The sequence below is a fragment of the Actinia tenebrosa genome, unplaced genomic scaffold (assembly GCF_029948245.1).
Source record: "Actinia tenebrosa isolate PJP-AT-01 unplaced genomic scaffold, QUT_ActTen_1.0 PGA_scaffold1__47_contigs__length_23844297, whole genome shotgun sequence".
Lineage (NCBI taxonomy): Eukaryota > Metazoa > Cnidaria > Anthozoa > Actiniaria > Actiniidae > Actinia > Actinia tenebrosa.
This window is the reverse complement of record NW_028292578.1, coordinates 9,377,787-9,396,013: the sequence shown is the minus strand read 5'-3', so window position 1 is coordinate 9,396,013 and position 18,227 is coordinate 9,377,787. Positions and strand designations below refer to the sequence as shown.

Here is an 18,227-nt window from a genome sequence, read left to right as displayed (position 1 = left end):
TGATGATTTACAGCAATTCGCACTAGAATCAGAAGACAACTGAAGGACAAGGCAGCCATATTTGTGGTATAAACGAAGTCATGCTAATGAGAAATCTATAGTTAAATACATTTCGGCGATGAGGTTTAACGTACAAACGAAAAGATAGCTTAAAATGTTAGCCTCGTGAAAGAAAGGGGACGCATTTCCTAATTTCCAACCCGTTGATTACAGACCTTACCTTGCACGAATATAAAAATCATAGCAAGTAAGATGAGAAATAATGGCTTCACCCCAGCAGTCAGGTACCTCCAGTAAAGATACCAAGAGATGGCGCCTGTCTGACGGTCCTCTTCTGCAGGCTGAAGGCTACTGAAATGGCTTTCCTTCCAGTTCTCTACCTCCAGCGAGATATCTTTATAAAGAGGTCTTGGAGTAACGGACGTTTTTTCTTCTTTCTGTAAGAAAGCTATTTCTTCTCCAGTTTTGCATATGTCAGCGTAGCTCCCTTCGCTCGTGATTTCTCCGTCATTCATAAGGATAATGTGGTCAGCGTTTTGAAGATACTGAAACGAAGAATAGTTATTTCTCAAAAGGGAATGGACGGGCAAAGAAGTCAACGTGGTTCAAGGCACGGAAAGGGGGAGAGAAGTGAGATTTCGTTCAGGCCATGCATTACATTTAGTTTGCATTCAGTAAGACTTTAACGCCCACCAAGTGATGCCTCTTGTCTGTTTCGCCAATAGACCCCTTGCGTGTGACGCCAAAGCAGCTCAATTTGGAGGACAAAACAAAATATATTTTTTAATCTCATAGAATAAGAAACCTATTGTCCACCAAATTGAGCTACATTCCGAAAGACTGTAAGGGGTCTATAAACCAATTGAATCAGATTAAGTGCAATCCAAAGTAAAACACGTTTAAATGACTTTTAAGCAACTATGATTCTCTCAATCAGAGATCAGTGGTATGTAGATGATGATGATAATCATGATGGTGATCATCATGATGATGGTGCTGCCGACTAACCTGAAGTTGATGCGTCACTAGTATTCGTATCTTTTTTCCAAGAATGCCTTGAATACAGCGTTCAAACAAATTCCTCCCGACCTTGCTATCGACAGCACCAAGTGGATCGTCCAGCAAATAAATATCTGCATCACTATAAACAGCGCGTGCCAATGCTATACGAGTACGCTGACCACCACTCAGTGTAGTACCTCTCTCTCCGATGCGCGTTGCATCTCGGTCGGGAAGACTATTAATATCTCTCTCTAGATCACATGCTTGTAAGACGGCTTCATACTGGCGGGGATCATATCTCTTACCAAATAGAATATTACTCCTAATCGTCCCTGAGAACACCCATGGGCTCTGAGAGACGTGAGCTATTTTTCCGTTGCATGTAATTTTCCCGGAAGTGGTGGGGAGTTCGCCTAGTATTGTTGATAGCAGGGTAGACTTGCCGCATCCTACTGGCCCAGTTACAAGGACCAGTTCTCTATCAAAAGCTTCACAGGATACATTATTGAGGTTTGGTTTTTCACTGCCTTTTATCCAATGGCATGTTACGTTGAGAAGAGATAGTTTTACTTGTCTGAGTGAGTGATCTACGCTGCCTTTGCTTTTACGTAATCTTCGTTGACGTCTTTGTTTGGGCTCTTTGGAGTCTTCTTTCTTAGCCTTCTCGAGCTCTGAGTCTGTTAGTAGGGATTTCTCAGACGAAGATGATGACCCTTCCTCAATCTCCGTACCATTAGATATTTCAATACCCTCCTTAACAACAGAGTCTTCTTTCTTAGCCTTCTCGAGCTCTGAGTCTGTTAATGAGGACCCTTCCTCAATCTCTGTACCATTAGATATTTCAGTACCCTCCTTAACAACAGAGTCTTTTTTCTTAGCCTTCTCGAGCCCTGAGTCTGTTAATAAGGAACCTTCCTCATTATCCGTACCTGTCGATTCAGTACTCTCTTTAACAACAGATAAAAACTCCTTGCTTGTCTTCATCCGGTTTTCCACTTCATGTTTATCGTGCAGATTGGGTAACTCCTCCAGTTCTAAGAAAGCTTGAATTCTCTCGATAGAGGAGACAAACTCGCCAATACTAAACGCACCCTTGGCGATATTTTCACACACCGTCACTCGTATCGTACTGAGAAGTGCCACTACCACGAAGACATTGTACGTCGTCAGCTCTGTTCCAGTTGAAGCGAGAGTAACAAGAGAGATAAGACTAGCGATGGCTGTTGAAGAGAACTGTAGACTAGGGAATGTAGCGAGGATAGCACTGCGCTTGCGTAGTACGTTGATCTCCTGTCTAAAGATAACAGATAAAAGATAAAAATTAGTTAATTTGTCCAAACATGTTTCGCTGTGCATTCTGCTACTAAAAATAGACCTCTGCAGATTGGGCATAATATTGGCATTAATTCACGCTACTGATCATTCCCTTGGATATTAATATATCATATCTTTGTTTAACGGTTGTGTATTTGAATATGCATACCACTCAAACAAAGAATCTTACTCTCAAGAGAATAACGTGGTCTGAAATGGGAAAGCATTGCGACCAAGGTTAAGAGGTTTATAGAGACTGAAGAAGGATTAATTTCATGAGAACCAGGATATTGTGGCGCCGAACAATAGAAAACGTCTTCTTTAGGAAGTCAAAAAAGATGCATTTTCCCTTCTCCACAACATGGCTTTCTCTTTATATTAAGGACCGTGCGTGATGCAGCACAGATGGAATTAAAGATGCTCGACTCAGTAGTGGGGGCTGTTAAAATATGGTACACAATAAAAGCCGGAGTGTCAAAATGAAAAGACAAAGTCACAGCGGCCATGTTGGTGGTATTATTGAAGAAATCTTCTATTACCTGACAACCAACATAGCGGCGATGACGTAAGAGGCATGTCCTATTTACACAGCATACCTTCTAACCTCCTGCACCATGTCTCTGAAGGGCCACTCCCAAGCGTACATCTTAATAGCCTTGATACCACACACCACGGACCCCATGATACCAAGCCTACGGTCTGTGATTTTGGCCATCTTGAGCCTGAGAGCAGCACACACTCCTCCCATAACAGAATAATAACAAACTAGTAACAACATGAAGAGCGCGCCAGATAAGGACTTCCAGCCAATCAGATACCACATGAAGCATATCACCGCTGCGACTTCCGGTACACTGAGAGCAAGGAAGCCAACTAGGAAGCAGACTTTATCGAAGCGTTGAACGTCGCCTGAGACAAGATCGAGGACTAACCCAGAGGAAACGTTGGTTATGGTTGTTTCACTGAGGAGGAGAACCTGAAAACAAATCATATTCTGATAAGGAGTTTGTCTTTGTTTTGCTCTTGATGGATTGCAAACATTACCAAGAGAGTCAAAAGACAATAACGTGGCGGCCATCTTGGTACGCTTAAATTAACAATGGATACTAATGAGAAATCTTCTTTGAACCTCAAGGGAGAATCACTTTTCTAATTGAAAGTAGGTGCAATCAACGGAGAATAATAGCATAAGTTCATAATTGCATAATAATTGCTTCTGCTATTCAAAATGCCTGACACCTAAACTCTACAGGTTAAAACTTTGTTTTTCAAAATTCCCAACATTCCAGACACATTCTCTGTTTCCCTTATTCGCCTTAACACCACTTCTGCCAGAATCCCCTTTGAATAGTTTTTCAAATTCAAATGTTTTAATTCTCTTCATGTTCCAAGATAGTCAGTAGGGTTAATCACTTGATTGACAAAATTAAAAAAATCATTGTAATAGTTAGTGTAGGTAAACGTAATAAGGGTAACAAAGAATTATTAATAAGATGGCTATACTGAATGCATATACCAAAATGAATACACTACAGAGTATGTTTTAACCACTCCCATACCTCTATTTCCCGAGGGTTATACGTAAGTACGGGTCACATTTGACATCAGGGGCGTAGCGAGATCTTGATTAATCTACAGGAATCCCGCATGAATTAATTAAATTTTGGTGCCGAAAGCAAACGTTTTGGGGGTGCGTACTCCCCCTCTCCCCCGTGCCCCTTCCCTACGCTAGTGTTTGACATACCTTTTTGAAGATCATGCCAATGGTTGCTACTCGCCATCTCATTGCTGTCAGTAGGTTCTGTTCAGCAAACTGCTGCAACACTAAACACCTTATCAAAGAACAAATACATATCCCTATGGCATAGATATAACACCACTTATAGCTGACTAACGGTGAAGTCTGTACAAGCTGAGACAACAAGAGACTTAGGAAAACAGGCTGTAGAACATTACACAGGGCACCAGTCAGGCCGGCGCATATCGTGAACATGTATAAGTATCCTGGGAACATATAGATAAGGGCCTTAAGTAAACGAGTCCTCTTGTTCCCTGGTAAATCTTTGAGTTTGTTGAATTCTTGCTGTAGTTTTTCAGTGAGTTTTTCAGTCCTGTCTGCGTCTAACAATGGATAGAGGTCATGGTTTTCAAGAGGGCGTTCGCTTCCAGTGATAAACAAACCGTTCATCCACCAGAAGGTGAGGCGGGAAAGAAAGCCAGCTTTGGCCTTTGGGTTGACGTACACTTTGTTGGGTTCTAGTAACCTCGCGTACTTTACGTCAGCCATGAGCAGCAGATTAACTGTATGAACATAATCAATCGATCAGTGTTTACTATTATAACAAAACAACAATTATAGAGGTTTTTGCACCATCACGTGACGGCAGCCATGTTGGATGGCAGATACAATACAATCATTTTAACGAGAAAGCATAAAACTCCCGAGAGGAAAGGTATTTTATTGTTCTGACATCTAACCATGGGCAGTCCAAGCTGTATTATGGGCCCCGGCACGTGATAGTGCAAAACCTCTATTGACTAAAACAAATTTTAAAAAATTGTGTACAAGATTAAGTAACAGCGAGTGGCGCCCTATGAGTCGCCGCAAGACTTGCCGAACTTAGCCAAATGTACTTCGTAGTACTCAATAAATGCTGATCAAAAGTATTCCATTTGTACAGACGCACCGAAATGAGCCCAAGTTGGGAGAATAAAGGGATACTACAATTTTCGCCCGTTTTTTCATACGATTGATATCATTTCTGTGGCTCGATGGGAAAATAAAATATTCAAAAACCGATGATCAATTATCATGTCAACTATGGTCAAACTCTTACGATAGACACTGCACTGAGGACAAACCCGAGTCATGTATATTTTCTAACCAAACAAACACAATAGAAAACTATGTCAACCATTTTCTCTACTCCTCACACACCTATACTTTGGAACTCCCACAAAAAATGATTACAAGTAGCTAGTAAGAAATATCCATGGCAAGCAAAACTTACAGCCATTTTCAACACCGCACGTTCTTTCGCTACGACAAGACAGGGTTTTATGGACGTCAATCAAAGGGTTTCCATGACATTGTCGAAAAACAAAACAAAAAAAACAAAAACAAAAACAAAAAAAACACCACCACCACCAACAACAACAACAACAAAACAAAAACAAAAACCACACAAATAAAATTCAAGGTTTCCAGCGCCTATGGAATATCATGGAAACGCTTTTAATTGACGTTCATTAAAACCTAACCAAGAAGAATTTATAGTTTGACAAGAAACGTGCCTTTCAGCAGCAGTAAGGGGGACTCGCGAAATCCGAGTCACTAAGCATTGAATTTCACGGGTATTACCTGCGTTTCAGGCCCCTCTAAATGTATCTGTCCGCATCGGGAAATACCCACGTTGCGCGATAATTCCCTTACTGCTGCTGTGTTTGCGAGATCTATGTGTCTGTTAAAATGTACCTTTAATTGAGCATAAAATGCCCTTAAATATATAATGAGTGGTAAGTTTGTTTGTCCAAAATGTAATAAAGGTTACACAAAAGGTGGCTTAATTTCCCATTTGCGTAGGAAAGTCCCATGTGATATGAAAGTAACGTGTATGATGACGCATGAGTTTTCTAATGACAACGAGGAATATATAAGGAAACTGCAAGGGAAGCTCGATGGAATAGTTCCTAAATTCGTTTTAAGTTGCTCCTGCGGGAGGGAATTTAAGAGGGAACAGCATTTAAAATCCCATCAAATATCTTGTAGGGTCGCAAACGAAGGTTAAAATATTTCTTAGATATAGATGGACGACGTTCAACGCATTCAAAACAAAACTGTGCGTAAGCTGCGAACTCAGGCGTTAAATCGTTTGGATGCCGACTTCGCCTTCACGACGTTTATGGAGGGAAATACGGACGAAACTATGGATGACGCGAGGGCTGAAAAGATAATCGACTTAATGCCCGAAGGTAACTACCGTTTGGAATTAACGTTCATAAAGTACCTAGACGGTGACTGGGTAATAGAAAGAGGCCGAAATCCTATCCGAGCGTCTGGTAAGCAAAACCTGTTTGTCTTAAATAAGCAAACGCGACCAGGAGCGCTGGCGGGAATAGACATGTTGTTCTACGAGGTTGCTTACCCTGTTACCGTAGTCATTTACGGTGCCTACGAGATCAAAGAACCAGACGTTAGGAGGTTAAGACCAATGCGACATCCCGGCAACTGTGTTGGGAAGTTGGTAAGGGAATTCTTTGAAGATTCCGCCCGCGGAGGTAAATTGACTCCGAAAAGAAGAGAAGCTATTAGGAAATGGGAAGATGTTACCCGTAGAGCCGGAGCCACGATAGAACGTCAAGAAATTAGAAGTCCTTCTGGAGAGGCGCATACACGTAAAGGACATCACGGACGGGTTCATCTATCCGGGGACGCATAAGTACGGTGGTAGAGGTGCTCCTATAGTCATTTATCAACATAACGGACACGCTTGGAGAGAGCTAAGGTTCCCACGAAAGAAAGAAACAAAGATCTATGAAGCCTCGCCACTCGCAGACTTGGTTCACGAGAACTCCATTTGGTTAATGGATTCGGAAGGAAGTCAGTTTATGACTCAAGATGGTACTCTTTACCGCCCCGAAATCGAACATCTGCCCATCCAGAGCGCCTGTGAAACGCTTGGGGAAGACTTCTCAGACGAGGTCCTTAGCTCCCGCAGCTTGGACTTCTTAGCTGCGAAAAAAAGAAATGGATGGAAACCGACCCCTAAAGAGTTCAAAGACGTAGCCAAAGCCTGTGTAGAACACGGTCACGGTGGTTTATGGAACATGGAGTACGACGAGGATGAATACGTATCCTTGGACATGAAACATTGTTACCCTGCGTCATTCAAAGGCCTGGGAGATTGTAAGGAATATTACGACCGCTACGGACACCCAGACTCGCAGTTCTTCCGCGTAGCTTTGGATGGTAAATACGACGCGCCAGCTACGGGGTTTGTTAGGCTGACTACCTGGAAGTTAGCAAAGGGCTTACATCCTATAATTTACGCTTGGTACGGGAAGCATCTACAAGAGAAAGAATGGATACCAGTGCCATTGTTAAAGTTCTTAGAAGAGCGCGAACTCCTAAGATACACAGCGCATGAAGCCATACTTTGCCATAGCGCCTTTACTAAATGGTTACCGGAACACAATCCAACTGCAAGAATAGTCATAGGAAAGTTTACACAGGGCGCTAAAGAAGGAGAGAAGCACATGCAACGGCGTTTAATAACAGACGAAGGAGAGTTAAGCTTCCTCATTAAAAGAGCCCACGATCAAGGAACGATGGTGTCTGTAGAGAAATGGGATTACCTCGTAGATGATGAGCTGCATAAATGGAGTGCTTTGTGTTACTACCAGGACCATCGACCGCAATATTACCATCTGCGTGCCAGTATGCTTGCCTATGCGCATATCAACCTCCTCGCAATGCTCCTGCGGTTTGATAAAGAAGACATCCCCCGCGTAGCCACGGATTCCCTATACGTGAAGCCCGGTGTGTTGGAAAAGATGAAGGAATTCTACACTGCCGATGAACTCGCAGAAAGTGGCCAGTGGCGCGTCAAAGATGAGGAGATAAGGTCTTGGAGGGCACGCGTGGAATATCACGGTGAACACACCCGCGGTTCCATTACGCCGACGGAAGAGCCACTGCCCTCAGTTGCGGACCCAATCTCTTACCAACGCTTCTCTTACCTTTACGGTACGGGAGGCAGCGGTAAGACGACGCGTGTGTTAGAACTCTTTCCTAAGATAAAGGTGCTAACGCCAACGCACCGCTTGGAAAGGGAACTCCGCGAAATGGGCCACGACGCACAAACCTACCACAGCTTCTTTCGTTGGAATGGCCAAAAGTGGGTGCCGGAAGCGATACGCGACATACCTCCCGTGATACTTTGGGATGAAATCTGTACCGTGCCCTTAGAAATCCTGCAGGAGTTCGTAGACTTTCTCCGTGGAAAATGTCAAGTAATATTTGCCGGGGATCCATGCCAGCCACCTCCTATAGCCGGAGAAATGCCCCATGAATGGTTAAAAGAAATGGTAGACTATCATGAAGAAATTAACGCAGACTACCGTAGCAAGGATCAAGTGAGGAAATTAAAGGCAGAATTAAGGGGCCTTAGCGACGCCGAACAATCTAAGGTGTTACGTAAGAGGGTACGAGCAAAGTCTTACGAAGACTTCTTGTATTCTTGGCATCCTGAGGATTTGGTGTTAAGCAGTAAACGCGCAGCACAGTCGCGCATACAAAAAGATCTACTGAGAATACACCAGGAGCGGTTCCCTAGTCATTTGGTGCCCGTTTGTTATAAGCCGCGCGACACTCGCATGCAAAGAAGAGATGTCTTAGTACCAGGCACGAATGTTCAACTAGAGAACGCAGTTACCCACGATATAAAGCCTGGGTGCCAATAGAAAAGGTGGAAAAAATAACCTCCCATCCGGACTGGCGCTTGGGCTATTGCATGACAGTCCACAGCGCGCAAGGGCTTACCATAAAAGAAACCTTATGGATCATAGACCAGCGGCTGTGTTGGAGCAACCTTATCTACACCGCCGTAAGCAGGGTGGAGTACGCCAAGCAGTTGAAAAGAGCCTGGGGTCCGCAACTGCGTTATGACCGCACCCCCGAAGACGTAAGCCAAAGAGAACATTGCTAAGAAACTCCTTCGCTACAAGCGGCACGACGAAGAAAAAAGGGTCAAATTCGACCTATGCGTGGACGACGTCTATGAGAAAGGGGCGCGGTGTGCCAAATGTAACATACCGCTACTATGGAGGTTTAACCCGAATGACGATCAGCAGTTCTCCGTGGATCGTATCAACAACAAGCGCGGGCATTGCAGAGGTAACGTAAGACTGACATGCCTAGAGTGTAATCGGGCGCGTGGAGCAGCACTACTCTGAGTCTTTGGGGACTATGAGCAGCTCTTCCTTGACGAATCCGCGACTTGGGCCATTTAGGTAATACAACACGGGCTGCCCTTCCTTGGTGACGGACTTCGAAATCTCATACGTTTCCAGGGACCAGTTAGGATCCGTGGCTCTCTTACTGCCACCTTCGAGTTCCCCCGGCTGATAGAGGTATCTGACCACTATGTCGCGGGGTAGCTTTTTTTCCTTCAGTCCGACCGCCCTCGAACTTCTGACGTAGGACTTGTGCTCCACGTGTTTCTTTTTTATGGCATCCTTGGGTTTCATTCCCGTAGCCCTGGCCACCTCATTGTTCAAGGCCGCGATGACCTGGGGGAGTCTCTGAGTCCATTCCCTGTTGCGTTTGGAGGGATCTTCCAGCTCTTTCCAATACTGGTATCCAAAGAGGCGCTCGGCCAAGGTCTTATTGAATCTTTCGACGATGCTCTGACCCCTGTGGTACTCTGCTTCGGCTCTTCTAATCTTGGTGCTGTGGTCTTTCAGGGTCTTAGTAACCACGCCCATTAACTCTGTCCCCGCATCCACTTGCAGCAGCTTGGGCCATTTCAAGACGCGCTTATAAATCCTACCTAGGGCTTCTGCGACTTCCCCAGAATCCTTGCTGGTTATGGGTTCGGCGTCCTTATATCTGCTTGCGATATCAACTACGGTCAAAGCGTACTTATAGGTCTTTCTTCTCACCTTGTCGTGCGGTAAGAAAAGCAGATCCGCCTGATGAACCTCATTGGGGGCATTTACGGTAAAGCTGGGCCTGGGAATGTACTTGGGTACGGGAAGATAAACCTGCCAGAGGGTTTGCTTTTTTAACCAGTTCTTAGCCGTTTCTTCTGATACCCTGGCCGCGGCTGCGAGTTTCTTGATAGCCGACGCTCCTCTCCAATAGCCTTCGGGCCCATAGTAAATCCTCTTGAGTTTGTCCTCAGTTCGACCCATTATATGAACTCCAGGACGAGATTGATCTTACGTCCGTTGAAATCTACCGTCTCTCCGTCCACTTTAATGGTGATGTTTATGCTTTCTACCAAATTAGACAAGTCATAGCTCAAAGAAATGGGAGCGTATTCTACTGGGTCAAATGGATTACCTTTGGGCAGGAACTTAGACATAAGAGAAGACTTTTTTCCATTGCTGTAGCTATGAACCAAGTCGCAATAGACTTCGTAAGAGGATGCGACTTTCCATTTCACGGGTATGGCCGTGTCGGTAATTGTCTTTCCCGAGGCACATAATAAAGATCCCAATGGGTCAAACTTTCCAAAAGTTACTGAATAGTTTGGCATATTATGTTTGAGGGTCATTTCGTGCGGCAATCCTGTGGTGAGAGTATAACCGTGCTTTGCTAATTCCTTAGCAAGGGTGATTGGTGTGTAATGTCCATCGGGCAGCATTACGCCTTGATAATTGCCGCTGCCTTTATGCTCAGTGACCAGGCCCCCAATTAGATTATCCCAAGAATTGTACAAAGAGCAACTTATGAGCCGAACCTTACAGGCTTTAATGGGGGGATTTAAATACGTGGTAAAGTTATTCTTGTCGCTTTCCAAAAAGACGGTCATATATCCTAGGCGCCAAAGGAGTAGCTTAGACTAAGTACGCCAAAGCTACGCCTCCCGCCAGCCCTGCGACTCCTACGAAGACCAGCTCATTGTCTTTTTGTTTCTTAGAAGGCTGGTAGTAATTCTTGAACTGAGGCTTTCTTAACCTAAAGTCGGGGTGCGCCTGTGCATAAAGTTTAAGAGGGCGTCTCTGTAACAGCGTGCCACTCGATCTGGGCTCGAAAAATAGATTTCTTTTATATTCCTACCATCGAAAGTACTATCTATCCTCACTACAAAACTGCAGTTAGAATTGTTCTAAATCCTTTTTTCCACCCGCTATGCGAATTTTTGTCCATCGACCCCAAATCAGTGAAAGACGCCGATTTTCGAGGTCGGCCGAGGGCTATTTTCAAAGTCTGTTTTCTCGGGTTTCTCTGCACATAAAAGCTAATTTTTCTATCCAGAACTTTAGTCTAGTGTAACTTCTGCATAAAAACAATAATAGTTTTTTTTGGAATGCGCGAATTCTGAAAAATAATCCTAACTGATCGAGACTACTGAAAGCGTGACATGGAAAGCTAAGATTATGAGACCTCGAATATTGCAAATTTCTCATTTGTGGCACCTAATCCAGCCCTGAAATATCATTCAACCTTGAGATAAGAAGCTATTTTATAGATGTGTGCAATAAAATTTGCGGCACATTGCGTTTCTACGAAATAAGCTAAGTTTCCACTAGTTATGGTCTTCATTCCTTGGCTTATCAGGGTAGTAAGTTATGGAATTCTCTTCCAAACAACATGAGATTGTTGCACGAATTAAGTAAATTTAAATCGGAAATTTCCAAAGTCAAATTTGATATTGACTGTTGTACCTTTTGTAGAGGATAATTATATTTTAATTTTATTTTACATATATACATATATTTATTTCATTGTTTACATCCCTATTTTTATATTAGCATCATGTAATTTTAATTTTTAGTTTAGGTTATTTATAACTTGGAGATATTAGCATGTACTTGCTATCTTGTAATTCAAGTATAAATAAAGTTATTGTATTGTATTGTATTGTTTCAAATCGTTCTATTTTCAGTTATTTCCTTGCGTGACACGACAGGCCGATGGGTCTGTGACGGCTACTTCTTTGCTCATTATCCTCAATACCATTACCTAAAATATAATATGATGAATTAAACCTTAACTTTACAATATTTGTTCCATTATAAAAGATTTCAATGATCTACGGCTTCATTTAATAGTGTTTCTATAAGTTGTTTTGAAATTTCACCGCACAGTAATTTTTTATATTTGAATATCTCGAGCTCCGCGGGAGGTCAATCGTTATTTGTTTATTTAATTATAGTAAATTTAGTAAAGAAATCCTCGCTTAGTAATATCTCGAAACACCCTAAAAAGATCCAAAACTGAGAACTGTTCTTGTTTGTAGAGCTGAATATTTCTAGTTTTTTTACGTTGTAGGAAATATATCATTGATATCTTTGTCACTAGTCATTTAACATTCTCAACGTTTATTTCCTTTATAAATTATCCATCATTTTCTATTGTGAAAAGGTATTTCGTCCTTCCGATATTTTCGAACTCCATATACTATCATTTTTTCGAAAAATACTTTGCAGTCTTGACTGTTCTTCGGCTGAGATGACGATTTTTGCAACAGGTGCAATCAAACGTATGAATTCATTCATAACTACAGAACAAGTGATTGTGAAAATTATGATCATACAGGGGCGGCGGTTCGGAAGTGGGGGTTGCGGGTACTGGCTCCTCCAATAATTTTGAAGACATAGAGCTACTCTGTAGATATGCTTCAAATAAACCATTATTATCATTATTCAATCAATGAATCAATCAATGCTCATTTCTCTTAGAGAAACATTCAGCTCTCACTCTACTTGAGTAAGTCCAACTACTTTGAAGCCAAGCTATTATGAGTTGCGTCTTAAGCATTCTTTCAAAATCTGTGATGGTTGTTGATATTTCTGAAATCTTTGGTAGATTGATCTTATTGATGTTTTTATTGGACGGCCTTTTCTTTTGTTGTTGTTTTGTTGTGATTATTATTATTATTATTATTATCATTATTATTATTATAATCATCATTATTGTTATTATTATTATTATAATTTAATAAATCATTATTGTCATTATCATTATCATTATCATTATTATCATTATCATGATCATCATTATCATCATCATCTTCATTACAAAATCAAATTATTTGTTTATCTATATGAGTTCGGAACTAACATTATTTTCAAGGCGATTTTAAAACAGTCTATCAGTTCAGGCTGTTTTGACGTGCTCCTCCAAGTCCTCCAATGGATAATAGAGAGTTTTAGATTGACTTTTTTTCTCCCCGCAAACGGCAAACGTGACCACGTTTTCATAGTTTTCCTTTATTTTACTTTACCTTTTACAAACCTTCTCACCAATTGCAAATACTCTTTTGTTTTTCTACTACTTGGACTTTTTTGCGATTCTTTTTCAATAATTTAGAAGAATTTTTTACTGACCAACTGACGTTTCACGTTTGACGTGAAAGTAAATCTAAAACTCTCTAATGTTCAGCTTCCACCGCCCCTGTCGTGTACTCACTGAACTAAGATTAAATGCTTACAATGATCTTATGAATTTATATAGCGCCTTTTCTATATGAATTTAATCAAAGGCGCTTTACATTGAGTTGTTAATGACAGATTGCTTTTTGTGCAATTTACAAGCATGAGAGATGGTTAGTATGAAGTGTAGGCACTGAGGGTGGTCACTGCCCGGGTTTCTTTACGTCCTCAGTGGTTCTTTTACGTCCCTCCGATGTTGGTTAGTAATGATGATTGTGGAGGGACGAGACCGCCATTTAAAGTGGTCATCTAAGCCACTTGAAAGCCTAACCGGCAGCACTCTCTTCTCAGTTATTTTAAGACCCTGAGTGTTGGTCCGGCTGGGACTCGAGCCACGACCTCCCCACGAAAGTCCCGATGCTAAACCAACTAGCTGAGCCAACCGGTCTGCGGTATAGCTAGCTAGCACTACTGATTCTACTGCGGAGAACACTTGCATTCCTTAATGACTTCCCCAACCAAACGCAAGAGCTCTGCCTTAAGGTCTTTAGATCTAAACTGTACTTCAAAGTGATTAAGTATTTTTTTTAAGCATTGCAACATTGAAGGCTGAGATCTTGTTTCTTTGATATAGTAGGCGCAAAGATCGTACGTGTCATAATGGGGTGTTGCAGGCCAATATGCTATGCTCATGATCAATTTCTTGTAACAGCAAGGGGGGGGGGGGGGGGTTTAATTGAGTTTATTCCGTCAACACAACGGAAAACAATATAAAAAGTATCGTTTTTTCCTGCTGAAGGGGGGGCTTCAGCCCCACTTTCCCCTCCCCCCGTCCTGGATCCGCCCTTGAACAGATTCATACGTTCTGACTCTGGTATTACATCCTGAATGTCTTCCTCTTCTACCAAAGATCGTACATTTTCCTGAGGACTGGTCACGGTAATATCTCGTATTGTGGATTTTTTTCGCGAAGTGGAAAGACGTGAAAAGAATCTTGCAATCTGGGTCTTCGATAGCCATTCTTCTCTTTCAAAGCGCCTTTCATCGTTCTCATTTCTCGCGCACCGCATTTCCGCGGCAACTTGTTCAGGGTCTGCTTTTCTACCAGTCCTCTCACCCAGGTTAAACTTTGCTGTCAAATACGACCGCACATTTTCTGTAAAACGAGCAGCTCTATCCGGTTCTTGGTTTTAGAGCCCAGCTCATGCCAAGTGTTGAAGGTGTCCCTTGAACAAATGATATATATGAAGCTTCGTCTGGTTCTCGGCGGAGCCCATCGATATAGTTTAATTTCTCTCTGACTGAATTTCGCTCTTAGATATATATTTGTATTTGTAATAATGGTTATTTGTATTATATTTAAAAGATGTATATTTAAAAAAAATTATTATGCATTGTTATTTTGTTTTATTTTATTTCTTTTTTTTTTTTTTTTTTTTTTTTTTTGCAAGAGTCTTCAATTTAGACGTCCTAGTCTAGCTCACTGGTATTTAGTACAAAGACATAGATTCAGTATTCCAAGTACTACTAATATAAGTATGGAGTTGATCAATAACACAGTGATTAACGCTACTAACGCGGGCAAGTACATCCTTTACTTACAATGATATGAATGATATGTTACCTTCAACTAAAAAAAATAGAAATATTCAGCTCTACAGGCAAGAACAGTTCTCAGTTTTGGATCTTTTAGGGTGTTTCGAGATATTACTAAGCGAGGATTTCTTTACTAAATTTACTATAAGTAAATAAACAAATAACGATTGACCTCCCGCGGAGCTCGAGATATTCAAATATAAAAAAATACTGTGCGGTGAAATTTCAAAACAACTTATAGAAACGCTATTAAATGAAGCCGTAGATCATTGAAATCTTTTATAATGGAACAAATATTGTAAAGTTAAGGTTTAATTCATCGTATTATATTTTAGGTAATGGTATTGAGGATAATGAGTAAAGAAGTAGCTGTCACAGACCCATCGGCCTGTCGTGTCACGCAAGGAAATAACTGAAAATAGAACAATTTGAAACTTAGCTTATTTCGTAGAAACGCAATGTGCCGCAAATTTTATTGCACACATCTATAAAATAGCTTCTTATCTCAAGGTTGAATGATATTTCAGGGCTGGATTAGGTGCCACAAATGAGAAATTTGCAATATTCGAGGTCTCATAATCTTAGCTTTCCATGTCACGCTTTCAGTAGTCTCGATCAGTTAGGATTATTTTTCAGAATTCGCGCATTCCAAAAAAAACTATTATTGTTTTTATGCAGAAGTTACACTAGACTAAAGTTCTGGATAGAAAAATTAGCTTTTATGTGCAGAGAAACCCGAGAAAACAGACTTTGAAAATAGCCCTCGGCCGACCTCGAAAATCGGCGTCTTTCACTGATTTGGGGTCGATGGACAAAAATTCGCATAGCGGGTGGAAAAAAGGATTTAGAACAATTCTAACTGCAGTTTTGTAGTGAGGATAGATAGTACTTTCGATGGTAGGAATATAAAAGAAATCTATTTTTCGAGCCCAGATCGAGTGGCACGCTGTTACAGAGACGCCCTCTTAAAGGCGTAGTCTGTGTTTTCAAAGTTCTTATCTGCCTGCATCTTGTTTTGGTAGTTCTTGTCCAACCAATCCCTGTAAGCTTGTCTTTTTTCATTCCAAGCCGCCACGTCCCTTTGATATTTCTCCAGCGCTAAGTCGTGTCTCTTCCTCTCAGCGGCGCCGCTGTGATCGCCTCTGACTAATCTATCCAAATACTGACCACCATAATTAGCTCCAGTGAATGCTAAAGCTGCGATGACTCCGCCTGCAACCAAGCTAGCCATTTATACATTAGGGATGTACTTTTCCTTCCGTAGGTAATCCTTTACCATGATAGCCCCACCCACGGCAGCGGTCATCTTGGCAAAATTAGCGAAGCTCTTGCTTGGGTCTTCAGTAAAGTCTTCTTTGAGCACCTTTTTACCTACCCAACCAATACCCGCAACGATGGAAGTAATGATAGCTGCCTCTTCAACAGTTTTCAATAACGCGGTTGACATTATATTACAAAGCGAGAAGGTTATTCCGCATGGGAATGACCTTGCTATTCCATCACGGGTATTTTGCTTCTAGGCTCCTGCGTCACATGCACGGGTTCTACTTTTGACTTCGTAGCCCGCCATTGTAAGTAGAGGCTGCCTGCTACTATAGCAACTCCCAACGCGCCAATTACGTACCCTGGATTAATAAAGGGTTCGCCTTCGTCCTCCACCTTTTCCTCTTTTTTGGCTTTGTTCTTCCTGTTCATCCCTGCGAGCTTCTTTCCGGCAGCGACTCTGCTTGGAGATTTAGCCTTGGTAATCTTTTGCTCGGGTTCCTCCGCCTTTGCTTCGGTGTCACTCATCTTATATCTAAGGACTTGAAGGACTTGATAAGTAACTTAATAGGACCTGAGCAAGTACTTAAGGACGACTTGACTAAGTACTTAGGGATGACTTGACTAGGTACTTATGGTGACCTGAGTAACTCCCGTGGATGACTTAACTAGGTACTTGACTAGGTTCTTTGTCGACCTCGGCAAGTGCTACTCTGTCCTTCTTGAAGTCCTTCCAAGACGTCGTAAGTTCCTTCAAGTCGACGTGCTGAGCTACGTGCAAAGCCGCGGAGGCAACTGCCATTAACTTACCGCACTTCAAAGACAACCACCCGCAGGTTATCTTAAGTTCTTGGGCGATGACATAGTCATCTCTTATGTCCTTCCGCAGTTGCTCCACGTCGTCTATGGGCAGCGCAAGTCCGAGAAGCTTGGTGGCAAGTCGGATAGCGGAGTCTGCTACGGCGTCCGTGGTCTTACTTGCAAGGGCAGCCTCGTACCTCTTATGGAACTTCTTTACTTCCTCCTCTGACAACTTGTTAACTTGCTCATGGGTAAGTTCCTTGCCTATCATTTCCTTGCACTTCCCAGAAGACACCAGGACGTTAAGTTGTTCCTTAAGGTTACTTTCGTCTAACTGTGTGGGGACTTCATCTATCAACTGCTCAATCTCCATATACATTAGGAGTTAAAGATCGCAGATCTTTACTAAATACGGAAACCTCAAAGAGAAGATCATCTTGGAATGTTGGTGCGTCTTTAAATGCCGCATGTATTCGTGTAACTGTTCCTTGGATATCTCACCACCGTAGTCGCTTAAGATGGTTTCCAGATCAGACTTGCTCGGAGTATAAAATACTACGAGAGATCCTATGTTTTCCCTGAAAGGCTTAGAGACGCTGGTAAGCTGCTGCGAAAGCAACCAAACGCTAATATTGTCATGCCTGCCGCTAAAGGCGAGTTTAACAAGCTCTGATGTGCGTCTTTTTACGTCGTCCCCGCAGGCGATGTCATCCAATATGAGTAAAGTCTGCGCATCCTTAGGGAATTGTCTATGCCAAAACTTCAAATGCCCAGATAACTCGTTAGGGTCTAAGATATCCACAAAGAAGTCGTCATCTTTCGCGCCTACGCCCGTCCAGGTGCGGTTATTCACGTAGGTGGGGCAGAGCAGCACTATGTAGTCAAATCGGTATCTAAAGGGCCCTAATAGCTGCTCTACCACGAACTGGGTCTTCCCGCAGCCGGTGGGTCCTACGATGAGAGCGTTACAAGGCATGTGATCTGGGTTCATTTATATCCCTTCTTTCGAAGGGAACTTGTTCCCTGATATATATGGAGCACACAAATGCAGCCAACGCAGTTATAGCTGTAGTTACGGAAAAGAGGGACTTGGAGCGCACAGTGGAACTTCAAAGGGATGAGATCGACCGCCTACAGGAACGCGTGCA

At 42.3% G+C, this 18,227-nt stretch overlaps 1 protein-coding gene across 2 annotated transcripts in view; it reads right to left on the bottom strand.

Moving 5' to 3' along the window:
- Positions 1 to 18,227, bottom strand: part of LOC116286557 (ATP-binding cassette sub-family C member 4) — a 33,912-nt gene that overhangs the window by 4,426 nt on the left and 11,259 nt on the right. For both annotated transcript variants that reach the window (XM_089032789.1, XM_089032790.1), the window contains 4 exons: positions 4,061 to 4,617; positions 2,913 to 3,292; positions 1,009 to 2,296; positions 221 to 545 (listed from right to left, as the gene is read on the bottom strand). In XM_089032789.1, coding sequence (XP_088888915.1) covers positions 221 to 545; positions 1,009 to 2,296; positions 2,913 to 3,292; positions 4,061 to 4,603 — 2,536 coding nt within the window. In that variant the 5' untranslated portion in view covers positions 4,604 to 4,617. The remainder of the gene's footprint in view (positions 1 to 220; positions 546 to 1,008; positions 2,297 to 2,912; positions 3,293 to 4,060; positions 4,618 to 18,227) is intronic.